Raw genomic sequence first — 14,205 nt, 5'->3', positions numbered from 1 at the left:
TCATTTCAAATAGCTTAAATGTTACAGCACAAATATTACATTTTCTTGCTACCAAATATTTTGATTTTTTAAAGCTTATACCTTATTCACACAGAAACTTAATCGAATCGCAATTTTATTTAATGAAATAATTAAGTTTCCCTTTTCATACAGGGCCTTTTGCTTCATTAAGCGAACATCTGTCAGCAGCCTAATAAAATATTTCGTTTTTATAAAAAATAGTTAAAATGGAAAGCTTCCGTTTCTTTCTTAACAATAAACACAATCAAAATAAAATGCATGCCGAACTATCCGTAGATGTTGCCCCTAACAAAATATGTGCCTATTTTCGAAAAAGCCATATTATCTTTTGCAGCAAATGCAGCGAAAATAAAATTTTTAATTTTTTCGTGTTTTTTTTCGTAAAGTATTGTAAATAAATTATTTTTGATTGTCATTTGTAACAGTGACAATAAAAATCGAAGCACCAAGCAAAGCCGACTAGATTTTTCACTCAATTAAGCATTCAATAAAGCAATAATGAGATAATTAAGAATTTGCATTTTGTATGGAAGATTCAATTCGATTAGAGCTTTAATGTAGAAAACTTGACTAATTATTTCATTAAGCCTCTGTGTGAAATCGGCAATTAGACTCTTTTGTTTTCATAAAACTAAAACAAATATTGTTTTTGTATGGAACATTGAAATTTACTGGGATGATGGAATCATTAAGCGAGAGCAAAATTTAAACCAGCAAAAGTTGTGATTGTACTCAATTTTTGTATTTGTCAAATAAATTCTTAAACAAGGCATACAAATACAAGTACATACTTACATCAGTGGTGTACTTAAGCGGTTCGCAGAGCTTCGGAAACTATTCGGCGTTCACCTACCATGTCGTGTGAGCGCAGCGACAAAGATTCAGTAAAGCAAGCCGTCAATCAGTTTTAGCTTGTACTTCAAGCAGTTAACATCTTATGCGTGAACTCCATGCTCAAACATTCTCCATGTAAACACATACTAATACAAAAAGTAGTTGCGTTTGTATTCGAAGCTCTGCCGTCTATGTGCTCCACTGACTTACATATATAGTACGTTTTAAACTTATACTAGGGCAATATATAACAACTTGAAAATTTCTCCCATAAGGTTCCCATGGTAAGCTTTGTACGGTTTGCGCTGGGTTTGAGCAACATATTTACGAGTTGTGATGAATTGTCCTATTTTTGAGAAAATGCATAAATTAAACAAATATAATAAAATGTGTTGCTAGTGAAAGTCAGTAAATTTATACGAATCCAAAAAAAAAAAAAAATAACGAAAACAATAATAGCAAAGAAATATAAAAGTAAATAGGCTAAACAGTAGTTACTTATAAAATTACAAAATTTAGAAATTTAGGTTTAATGCGCATTAGTGGGTTTACTTGCAATTTTAGTAAAATGAGAAATTTTGAATTGCAACACACAACACAAGAAATTTATTATTTCACTCATTTCACATAATAGTTTGTTTTGTGCAGCAGCATTGGTTTCCATCATTCCCATGAATTTCGAAAAACAAAAAAAAAAACGAACATAAAAATGTATAACTTCATTTGTGCTGTGTGTTATATGTATGTATTGGCCAATTCACAGGAGTGTCGTATTCATTTAAAATGTTTAAATTTGAGTTGTTTCCATGGCTTTCAATATAAAATTTGCTTAGAGCACTCACAAAGACTGAATTAGTCTATAGTGTTACCAGAAGTTTGCTCAACCAAACTGAAAAACCATATATGTATGTTATAAAACAACTTCGTCCTCTTGACAAAATGGGCTACTTGCTGCATCTAGATCTGATATCTGTGCCACTCTTAACAGCTGGTGTTTTAGTCTTGCGATCGCAGGGCTAGAGCACAAAAGGTGTTCAATCGTTTTCTACTCTAACCCGCACTTCCTACATCTGATTTCTCTGAGGAGGCCTAATTTAAAAGCATGTGACGCCAAAAGACAGTGTCCAGTCAGAATACCCATCATGAACATACAGTCTCCTCTTTTCAATGATAAGAGTAACTTTGTTAATGTAAGGTTGTAAGACTTACATCTGATCTTCGACACTTTGCAGGCTCGCGCTGTGGTCCACGCCTTTCCTACAGCGTCGATCATGTGCAGCTGTTGTAGCAGTACTTCGGCCCATTCAATAGGTGCGACCGATCACAAATTGTTATCAATATCCTCTAACGGGAGTCCAAGTTGTTGGGGAGTGTTATCGATGTTATGGTCCTTTGCCGGATACAGATCCGGTACGCTCCGGTAACGCAGCACCATTAAGGTGCTAGCCCGACCATCTCGGGAACGATTTATATGGCCACATTAAACCTTCAGGCCATCCCTCCTTCCCCACTCCCAAGTGTCATGATGAGCTTGGGGTCGCCAGAGCCCCGTCTGTTAGTGAAACAGGATTCGTCGCGGATAGGTGAGGTTGACAATTGGGTTTGGAGAAGCTATATATTGCGATGGCAACCTGAAGGGTTGCGCTACATATACAGCCCCTTGAATCTGGTATTTTAGTCGCCTCTTACGACAGGCATGCCTACTGCGGGTATATTCGGACCCCCTAACCCGCTGGGGAGTCCTTGGGCTCCCACTAAATTGCTTCTAATGGGAGTCCAAGGAAACTTGCTGTTTCAACAGGGGTGGACCATCATAATGAGAGGGGTGTTAGAGGCTTTGGTTCCACAATACAGTTAAAGAGATGGTTGGTGTCATGTGGGGACACGTTAAAAGCAGGATATATGTTTTGTATGTCGGGGTTGATTCTGGATAGGTAAAAGTTTAACCTGTTACAGTATCCAGATCGAAGTTGAGCTAGAGTGACTCGCGTTTCCCTAGGGAGTGTGCGTTCCTCTTCTACAAATTTTGGGTATTGTTCTTTGAGTACAGGATTCACCGGGCAATTCCTGCCATAGAGGTCCTCCGACGCCTGTTTCTTTTCTGGAGTTCACTGAGGACCTGCTTGTGTTTTTTGGCTTCTTACGGCTGTGTCCTCAGGTGCCGTATTTCCTCATGATGCTTACGGAGATGACTCCTTAAGCCCCTGGGCGGTGTCAGTAATGCAAAATGGTCTTTATTATACTGCTTTGAGAGTACTTCACAATAACTCTTACTTCACAACTAATTGCGTTTTTAAATAAAATTGATTACTGACTACCCAGCTTGTGATGCTTTTATACTCTCTGTTGACTTGTCCACATATTTCTCCAAATGTCTAGACGTTTTTCCTTCTAGAATCTACTACTTGGTTACTATATGTATGTGTATTTGTTTTTATAGGCTCTCGCATAGCCATATGCGTGTGTATATGTGAGTACTACATCGGCTGATGATTACATGTGTTTGCGAGCATCTCTTCGTTGCCTTGTATGTACATATGTGTGTAAATGATAATTGATTTGTTTACGTACCAATTGTACGTACAATTGTTGTTGTGCCTTTATTTAATAACCGCTTAGTGATGTATCACTTAGTGATACTAATATTTGTCACAATATGTACAAAGTATGCCAGTTGAAAGAAAACATTTATACAAAAATGGCAGTTGGGAGAAGTTACACAGCAATATAGGCATGGCTTTAGCTGAATGTGTTTGTCAAGAGTTCAATCATCGCAGGAGTGCAGGTTTAAATCTCACTGCCGGTAGAAAAGGCTTTGAAGAGATTTTCAAGGTATAATCGAAACAGCAATCGCCCTGTGATGTCACGTTTCTTTACATATTTCTCAAATTATTAAATATAGTAAATTATTGATTGGAACAATGAACGAAAATGCAATGGCAGAATTTGGCGGATGGCGACAGGTGCACAACGGTCAGAGTGTACTTAAGTTAAGAGGTAACACCTTTTCTCATTGCTAAGCCAATTCTCCAATTCCACGATATGGAACGGTACCATCTGAATATAAAAATTAAGAATTGTAATATTTCGGTTGACAAATAATACTGACCTAGGATATTATGCACATCTTGTCAGTCTGTTCAAACGTGGAGACAAAGAACTGGTTAAAAGCGTGCATTAAATTATTTGCAAAACATGGTCGCGCAATCGCATGCCTTACGTGTTTTGTGCAATCCATAAGAAAAGCCATCACGCAAATCACAACTATAACTGTAGTATCACTTTGTTTCTGAACAGTAGTACGTCCTCGCTTGGAGCTAGCCTTGCATTCTTTTGGAGAACTTCTTTCCTTCTTTCAGTTAATGGTGGTACCTGTCGACTCGTCTACAGCAATCGTTTACCGCTGAACCCGGAGTTGAGTGGAACCTCCTTGTTCTTATATCGCATAATCCTTCTTTGCATGTCGATATTGATGCCATGGTCAACTAAGAAGTCCACTCCCAATGTGACTCCATCAATAAATCACTGACACAACAAATTTGTATAGAACCTCACTTACAACTTCACGTATCACTTCTTCCTGGACTTGGTTGTATGCAAGCTTGCACCATGCAATGGCTTTATCTTCCTTTTTACTTAAGCAGATCGAAATATCGAAAGAGATGCGCCCTTATCTGCAGTCAGTAATCCTCTTTCCCAGCCACATATCCAAAACTCGAACTGCTTTTATGATTTTTAGTGTTGCATATTTGCCATGACGTAGCAAGTGCATAATCTTATAATTTGTTATTGTTTTGTGTAAAAATACACCACTTTGCAAATAAAATGGTGTTGGACCATTTGCACAAAATCCTGAACTCCCCTAATTTGGTATATCTGTTTCATCAGAAACGTCACATCCGAAACGTCTCTCGAAGCGACCATCAGTGCTTCATAGGAGAAACAGCTGGGCGATTTATTTGCAACTCTTTTATACGACCTCTCAAAGCATCTTCACCTCGAACTAAATTTTTCCCGCATCTACTGTGCTTCAATCTTAAATGTTATACGAGTCTCCTGCGATTCCAGTTGTGATGCCATGTTTGTTGACATTTGTGATGATATTGCTGAAAAACGTGCCTCTTGTGCTGGTAATTGTGATGACATTGTGGACAATTGTGCAGATATTTTAGCCAATAACATGTTCAAGTGTGTGTTCGCAATTGTCTGGGGTTTTCGTTTACTCTTCCATTTTCGTTATTGACTCTTCCACATCAGGATGAAAAGTGTGTTCCTCAACGTAAATTCCTTCCAACTTCAAAGTTTCCAGTAGTCGTGATTGTAGCTCGGGTTTATTGCCTGTAGTATTCAATTCGCTGGCTTCCAACGCTATTCTGAGCGGCTGAAAACGACCAATACGAATTTCCAAGTGCCTCAGCGAAAGCCGTCCTCCTATATCCATCCTGTGGAGTTTATAAATTTGAGAAGCTCTCCCGGTCTAACATCGTTGAGTTTTGGGAGGCTTTCGAAAAAGGGCTTTCCAAGAAGCTTTATTCTGCTTCCACAGTATGCAGGGCATTCGCACAACAGATGCTCAACCGTTTCCCACACCTCCGGACGCTTGCAGCTGCGACAGGAGGTATTGTGTTCCAGTCCCATCCGTGCCGCATGTACCCAAATTGTCCAATGCCGTGAGCACCGCAACTACTCTGGATATATCCCTTTTGTTCATCTTAAGGACAGCTATAGATTGTTATTCGTTATATAATGGCCACATGCTCTTGGAAACTCTACAGGACCGCAACCGCTTCCACCTATTGTTGGCCTCGCTCAACCAGTGCTGGGAGATGCGACCCTTGATGAGTCCCAGGGTTGCATGGACCTCCTTCGCTCCTGAGACATCAAGAGCCGCTCCACGCCATGCCAGCTCATCCGCCATCTCGTTACCCTGTATGTTTGAATGCCCCGGCATCAGGGTAACGATCTGTCGGCTCACCAGAATCATGGCGCTCTCCCTATACTGCCCAACCAGGTTTGATGTTATCGTCGCTGACCCGGGGCCCTATGAGCAGCCTGGCTATTGGAGGAAACGGCTATCCTGTTACCTTTACTATTGATATCCATTAACGCTTTACACGCCTTTTGGATAGCGAAAATCTCAGCTTGAAACATGCTTGCCGAGTCGGGAAGCCGCATACATAAGGACGTGGGCGAGACTGTCGGAAATACTCTCGCTCCCAATCCGCAAGCCATTTTAGATTCGTCCGTGAAAACCGAGATGTCGAATCTCTGAGTGATCCCCCATCTTTCCAATCTTTCCTTGTAGTCCGTTTTTGACGTGATGCGGGAGTCGTTAATATTGAGCAGGATGCGGCCGTGCCCGTATGTACGCTCCCTCCAAATGGCCAACTCCCGAAGCCTTAGGGCCCCTTGAGATGCCGTTTCCTTGATAAAGAGATCTACCGGAGGAACATTGCATATCACGTTTAAAGCTTCCGATGGGCACGACCTAATTGCCCCTAATTGGTGTTAAAAAGACTCCTAGGTATTTGGCCCTAACAGAAAGACAACTCTGGCCATCAAGAGTGGGAAGGTTAAAACTTGGGATTTTCGCCCTAGTGCTGAAGAATACTGGTTCTGTCTTGAGTGGTTAACGCTTAGTCCGGCGGTCTCCGCCCAACTACACAGCTTCCTCAGTGATCCCTGCATGATGCCACTAATCACCTTGGGGCACAGACCGGATACCAGTATTACTACGTCATCCGCGTAGGCCACTACCTTAACCCCATCCCTGTTGAGTTGACGAAGTATGTTATCTATAATGCAAAGCCACAGCAGTGGTGACAAGACCCCGCCCTTAGGGGTCCCTTTCTACGGATGTGCCATGACCTCGCTAGCCCCCAGTTTAGCGCTTATTCTGGACCGCAGAGCCGTCCCTATCTAATTTACGATAGGGTCCTCTATACCGAGTACTTTTTTATTCTGAAATTTCGGAGAGCTCTTTTTCCTTTAAGTATTCATGGAAGTGTACCGGATAAACCGTTCATTTAGAATATTCTGAACACGTTCATTTGATACTACCTCACGAGGTCTGAATATTCAAAATAAGTATTTACATAATATTCCAAATATACATAAAACGATTCCACATTCTTAAATGGAGACGAATGTTCCGAACATACGGAATGAATAAGTTAAACTGCTCACTGAGTACATTTCTTTATGGCATCCCCATTATTTGCTAATGACATTTTTACGTGAATCGGTTTACTAGTCGAGTTTTTGGCGTTGAACAATGAATTTTAAATTTTCTATGTTCAGCCACACTAATAGTTAACACATTCAGTACTTATCGGGTATTTGTAAATTCATTGCTTCCTATTTCTACTACTAATATTTTCGAAAAATCGCAAAGAAACAACAGTTAACGTGTTTCAATTCGATTTGGGGGCAAAATGGCTGCAATTGTCAAAAATTTGTCAGCCGAGCAAACCTCTCATTTGTTTGAGCGAAAAATGTATATGTAAAAGTTTAAAATTTTGTTCATTGCGAAAAAACGTCAATAATGTCAGAAACGGTTATACCTGGTTGGAGTTTGTATCATGCTTAAGCCCGGTTTTTCAGTAGTTGGTTAAGCTAAGCTTAAACTCTAGTCAAATTTAAACTCCAGTTATGGTACTGAGCAGTTTTTCAGACACAGTTTAAGGCCGCCTTTGGGGTAGGCTTTTTTGTACGACAACATCGGTTTTTTATTATCTAAATAAATTGTAGATCCGACAACAGCTGGATTTTGTTTACCCAACAAACATGGAAAAAATATTTCTCCAGCAAATATATATCTAGTTCCGGAGGTGATATCCAACATCATTATTTAATTATTCTTAAACCAGATAGTTCTCGAGTTGATATCCAACTTCGTTCAATAATCACTATCAAAACTTTGATACATTTTGTAAAATTTATAGTTCTCGAGTTGATCTCCAACGTTATTATCGTTATCAAATTATTATCAAACCTTTGAGAGATTTTGGGAAATGTACAGTTCTCAAATGAATATCCAACACATTTCTCCAGTTGATATCCTGCATTGGATATCGAGTTGAGATGGAGTTGGAAAAAATCTCCAAAGTGGTACCACCAAAACCAGCAGTTGTTTATTGTGAGAAATAAACACCTGGTTGATAGCAGTAATGAAGAGTAATTAATTAAAAATAAAATGTACATATTTTATTTGCGTGAAAATACTGTAGTATGGAATCTTACATTTGAGGCCCAGTAAGAGAAGCACAAGTTGGCAATTATATTTTTTTCAACTTAAGTAATAGCATTATTTGCTTTATAAAAAATTCCCTCTTTTGCTGAGTACGCTATGATTCTCGAGTTGAGTCAATGTTTCGAAACAACTCTTCAGATTTTAGAAGTATGCCTAGTTATCAACATGAGCTCTAATGGTACTCAAGCCCAAATGCTTGTTGGGTATATTCGACGCCATTTCGAACGCAAATGAGTGATAGCTTGACTAGAGTTTAATCCTGCCAGATCGGCCGCTTAAGCTCAACTTAAACTTCAGTTAAAGTAGGCTGAAAAATTGCAGAATAAGTTTAAGCGTAGTTTAACTGACAAACTGATATGAACTTGTACTAAAAAACCGGACCTAAGTGGTTAGTTTTTACAGATCTGCTATCTTATTCCTTATTCAAATCCAGTGTCGGATTTACGGGGGGGTTTTCGGGTTCGCCTATGGTTTTTGAAAAACTCTTCTAGTACTTCGTTTACCGAAAGTGGTGTATCAGTATGGATATTCAATGAAGCGAGTCCATTCAAACGTTCTTGACTGATTGTACTCCGCAAGTATGATTTTAACCTTTTGAGGGCAGAAAATGTGCATTCTGGTGTTGCTGTCGAAACTGGTAGAACGGCTAATATGCGCAATATCTTATTTACATGTTCGAAAGCATTTGGATACAACCATCTGAAAAAAATAAGATAAATAAGAAATATGGCATACAAATTTTGTAGGTAATCATCAAAATTGTTCCCACCTCAGTGCGTCAAACACGTTTTTAAAATTCTGACCATCGACTCGCCTTCTCCATATTTTTACTTCCATCGCAAACTCGGTGTTGGAACAATTCACAACGCTTTCATAAAATGCATGCAGTTTATTGTATTTTTCAGCGTTGTATTCATTTTTGGGGAACAAAACTCCGAAATTTTCGGAAATTAGTTGGTGTTTCATGTAACGGCTCTTGATATGAGTTATGAATGCATCAAGGAATTGAATATAGAATGCTATTATATAATAATCTTCGACGCTCTCAGTATCAACGTTGCATCCATATAATTGATGTTTACTGTTGCGTGGTTTCTTGTGTAGCGCAACTCTCTCAAGGGGTTGCCAGCGCATTATATAGCTTATCCAACCGAATTGTCAACCTCACCTAAGCGTGGCGAATCCTGTTTCATTATCAGCCGAGGCTTTGGCGACCACGAACTCCTGATGGATCAAGGGGGTGTGTGGGCGGTATGGCCTAGAAGGTTTCATGTGGTCATAACAAATCGTTTCCCGAGATGGTCGGGTTGCTACTTTTATTGTGCTTGTTACCGGAACGTACCGGATCTGCATCCGGCAAAGGACCATCAACATCGATAAGACTCCCCAAGGTCTTCGGGGAGTGTCCTTATCGCTACAACAACAACAGCAACGTTTGGAATTGCACGCTAGAAATAGCAGCTTGGAACTGAGAAGCTTGTGCTGAAGTTTTGTCGTTTTCCCTTCTGCTATCTCTTCAAAGGCTTCGAATATTGCTGGCTGAAGTTCATTATAAGTGGATACCGCTTCATGACATTGGCCCATCTTTTTGGGCAGACGCTTTGCAATTTTTGTCTTCGACTTTCTTTTTATACACAGCTGTACTTGTACACAGGGTATTGTAACTTTGATTGGATAACGGTTGGTTGTACAGGTATAAAGGAATCGAGATAGATATCGACTTCCATATAACAAAATCATCAGTATCAAAAAAATTTTTTTTTGAGCCATGTCCGTCCGTCCGTCTGTCCGTTAACACGATAACTTGAGCAAGTATTGAGATATCTTCACCATATCTGGACCCAGAATAGATTGGTATTGAAAATGAGCGAAATCGGATGATAACCACGCCCACTTTTTATATATATACCATTTTCGAAAACACAAAAAACCTGATTATTTAGTAAATAATACACCTAGAATGTTGAAATTTGACGTGTGGACTGATATTTCGACTTTTGAAACAAATTAGAAAAAAAAAGCACCGCCCACTTGTGATAAAATCAATTTTACAAACATTAATCATAAATGAAAAATCGTTAAACCTATCGTAACAAAATTCGGCAGAGAGGTAGCCTTTACTATAAGGAATGCTTTGAAGAAAAATTAACGAAATCGGTTAATGACTACGCCCACTTTTATATAAAAGATTTTTAAAAGGGTCGTGGACGAGCAAAATAAGCTATATCTTTGCAAAAAGAGCTTTATATCAATGGTATTTCATTTCCCAAGTGGATTTATAACAATAAATAGGAGAAACTTCAAATTTTAAAAAATGGGCCTGGCACAGCCCCTTTTATGACTAAGCAATTTTCTATGTTTCGGCAGCCGTAACTCGAAGAAAAATTAGTTCAGAATAGAACCATATGTATATGTATAATTGCGCAGCCTTGTAACACTATTAAACACACAAAACAAACAACAACAGCATTTCAAGTGTACAGCTGGGTATGTAATGTTCGAAAATTTTTTCTGGAGAACGTTTTGCCTTTTTGCCCATCGGTAAAAATCAAAATAAATGCACCCTGCCTACATCATGTTACAATCAAATATACGACATAAAATAATGAAGTAAAAACCACCCCCGGAAGTACAATCCTAGATCCGCCAATGCTCAAACCTTAAGCTCGATCTTACAACTCTTTGCAAACTTCTGGCTGTAAGCTTTTGATCATATAAAAGCTGATAATTTTTGACGGATATTCTCAGCTTTGCGCGTTACAAGGATTCCTTATTTGGTTAATTATAGGATTTTTGTGAGTTTTTAATTCATTGCAAGGTTTAAAATAAATACAAAGAAAAATATAAGTTGTTTTTTAACTGGATTATGTTTTTATGTGCTATGTACATACATGCAACATACAAATATAATACAAGTACATATGTATATATACAAATAAACAGGATTGAATGGCGGCGGATATTATACAGGCGGACTGCAACAGGCCCACAGTACTACACATGATGTACCGCATAGTGCAGCTGCTGCAAGTGCACTAATTGCTCCACTACCACCATCAACATTAGTTAATCCGTCGTCGGCTGTTCCAACGGTGCCGACGGTGCATATACCACCGCAGGTTGGACTTCATGGACTTGTGAGTAGTAAATCGGTAGGTATATAGATAGATATATGTGTGTATCTACATATGGTTGTATTTGTTGCCGTTCATTTTTCTTTGTTTATTTGATCTTGAGTGTATGTTGTTGCTACTGTTGTTGCTGTTGCTGTTATTCTTGTTTGCTGCCGTTTTAATTGTTTACCACTAGCATTGTTGATTTATCATATGTATGTTTGTATGTATGTACTGTACATGCCAATAATTTATGCCGATTCTATTTCATTGTTTTTTTTTTACAACGAAATATTTACACATTGACAAATAAATCGTTATCATATCTATCTATGTATTTTATTTGTATATATATTAAAAAAAATGTGTGTCACGGTCCACGCTCGTCATGGACTTCGAAGCAGCTTAACCGATTTTGATAAAATTTCTTTTTTCGCTATGATTGAGCTTTACGCACGAGAAGTGACAAGGTAAAGTAATATTTTGTTTCTTTCATCTTACGCGTTTTGACGCTCTCACGTCTTCCTCAGGGAGTCTGATAATTTCATTGTTTGAATTTCGTGAGTGGTTCCTTATAAGCGATAAGAGAAAAAGTTAATGGTGTCACGCCCCTTTCTCAAAAACCCTATGCCCAGAAGACTCCTTCTAGAGGAGGGAAATAAAGGAAGATGACAGTGGGAGATAAGAGAAAGAAAATAAGATGTAAAGAAGACACAAAGGGAGAGACAGCATAAAGCAAAGAAGAAAGAGTGACGCGGAAATGTGGAAAAACCTGGATGCTCGAATGATAGAAAGACAGAGGGAAATTTTGTTGTGGAAAATGGACAAGAGAAAAGAAAAAGAGTAGAACGAGAATGAAAAAAGAAAGATGAGGCTGGTGGGTAGAAGATAGGAATTAAAATATCATCGATAAACCAAGCTAAGCCTATTTTGTTCGTTGCGTATTAAGTCACCCCAGTCATCCATGTTTCGCCTCCTGGCCTCAGCGTTTTCATCCATTCGTATAATATTACCTAGCAAGTGAAGCTTTCTGCTTTTATTCGTTTACCTATTTAAAAATCTTCATTAAACTTCTTTCGATACACGTTTTGACATCACGGGAAGGGCTATAAATCATCTTGAAAACTGTCTCGAATATTTCAAGGGTAAGCCCGTGTTTCTCAATACCGTTCATGATTCCGAGGCATACATCAGGACAGACTTGATGTCAGACTTATAATGTGTAATGTTTGTTTGTTCGGAGAGTACTTTGCTTTTCAATTGCCTGACTCAGTGGAATCTAGCTACTCTCCGTCTGATTTCAGTTAGATGAACGGTTTCTTTCACATCCTCGAATTCATATCGTCAACAGTGATGTGGCTGTTAATATGCGAATGCGCCCTTGTTTACTGCATTACCGACTTTTCGCCTCTATCCGAGCCAGACAAAACTTATGGAGCGTTTGTTTAGGTCAATGTTATTAATATTTCGATATCATCATACACCAGCAATTGAACGCTCTTATAATGGATTGTATCATTGCGTTTAAGATCTGGTGTTAGAACGATTTATTCGACATCAGATTAAAGAAATTACACGATAGCTAGTCGCGTTGTCTGAAACCGCGTTTGGTTCTAAATATCTTGGCGAGGTTCTTCGCAGCCCTTACGCAGCTGATGCTTTCACTCAACCCCATTTGATAAAGCCGTATAGCTTTCAGACGTACCAATATAGGTTAGGCTAAGCAAGGTTGAGCTGACCGGACCATGAGGACCTCACATAGACTGAATGAGTCGGTAGTGTTACCAGAAGTTTATTTAACGAACAAACTGAAAAACTCTATCAAAAACCACGACTTTGTTTTAATATTACTCCGTCCTTTTGACAAATACTAGAAGTTATCTAGGGCCTATGTCACTTCTTGATCTGACAGCCATATCACTCCTAATAGCTGGAGTCTTAGCCTGGCAAGCGCAGGGCACAAGCACAAAACGTGCTTGATCGATTCCTCCTCCAACCCGTACTTCCTACATCTGCTATCACTGACCAAGCCTAATTCAAAGGCATGTAACGCCAGAAGGCAGAATAGCCGTTATGAGTATACAGTCCTCTCTTTTTAATGATAGAATTAACTTTGTTAGTCTAAGGCTGTAAGACCTACACGTGATCTTCGAGACTTTGCAGCCCCGTGCTTGGGTGCACGCCTTTCCTGCTTGGTCGATCATCTGCCCCTCTCGCCTTTTCTTAATCTCGCCAATCAAATTCGTACGTCTACAGAGCAAGCTTTGAGGGATGCACCCTTTTGGCTAGTTCATCCGCTTTTCCATTCCCATCTATTCGCATATGCCCTGGGACCCAATATAGATGTATCTTCTTCTTTACAGGGATTGCTTACACTCTAACACACTTTTAGATGCTATGCGAGAGTATTGCCTTAATTGGTGTTATACTGTCAATGTAAAAATTGACGCAGCTGCAGTTTAAGCTATTTTATTCCAATGTATCTGGCAGCTTGTAGGATCTGTTTATTACCGCAGAGAAGGAGTAGGGCTTCCAACCCTTTGGAACAATCTGTGTACACGTGTATCGCCTCATCCGCCATTTGGGCACCCTTGCGCCAACCATCCAACTCTATTTTGGGTCTAAAAGCCCCTTCAAACCAGCATGCAGGCAGCGCCATTACCTCTTATTTAATCACCCGTTGGATATTCTTATAAATTACACTGGTTTACAGCCAAAATGCACCAGAGACGCCATTATGAAATTCCTATGTAAAATCACCCCCTGATTTCGAAAATCAAGGTTATTTTTACTTTGCGAGGAAGGATCTCGAAAACTTTATTTTTTTGCAGATTTGTTTTTTCTCTCTAAGCTCTGTTTTATTACAAAAAAAATAAGCTTTCATTCAACAAAATCGATGGACTAATACAAAAGTTATAAGCATTCATGTAAATATTCCCATTTAATACTTAAGTACCCTACTGGTACATATGTGTGAGTATTCGT

The 14,205-nt window shown here is 39.1% G+C and overlaps 1 protein-coding gene across 12 annotated transcripts in view; it reads left to right on the top strand.

The window, feature by feature from the left end:
* Positions 1-14,205, top strand: part of CtBP (C-terminal binding protein) — a 121,449-nt gene that overhangs the window by 92,566 nt on the left and 14,678 nt on the right. For 9 of the 12 annotated variants that reach the window (XM_067762178.1, XM_067762177.1, XM_067762181.1 and 6 more), the window contains one exon: positions 11,051-11,259. The exons of 2 other annotated variants lie outside the window; for them this stretch is intronic. In XM_067762178.1, coding sequence (XP_067618279.1) covers positions 11,051-11,259 — 209 coding nt within the window. The remainder of the gene's footprint in view (positions 1-11,050; positions 11,260-14,205) is intronic. One more of the 12 variants, XM_067762182.1, reaches the window with a different exon arrangement.

Source organism: Eurosta solidaginis, chromosome 1 (genome assembly GCF_040869045.1).
Source record: "Eurosta solidaginis isolate ZX-2024a chromosome 1, ASM4086904v1, whole genome shotgun sequence".
In the NCBI taxonomy this organism is placed as follows: Eukaryota; Metazoa; Arthropoda; class Insecta; order Diptera; family Tephritidae; genus Eurosta; species Eurosta solidaginis.
The sequence above is the reverse complement of the archived record's forward strand: the minus strand, read 5'-3'. Positions and strand labels throughout refer to the sequence as shown.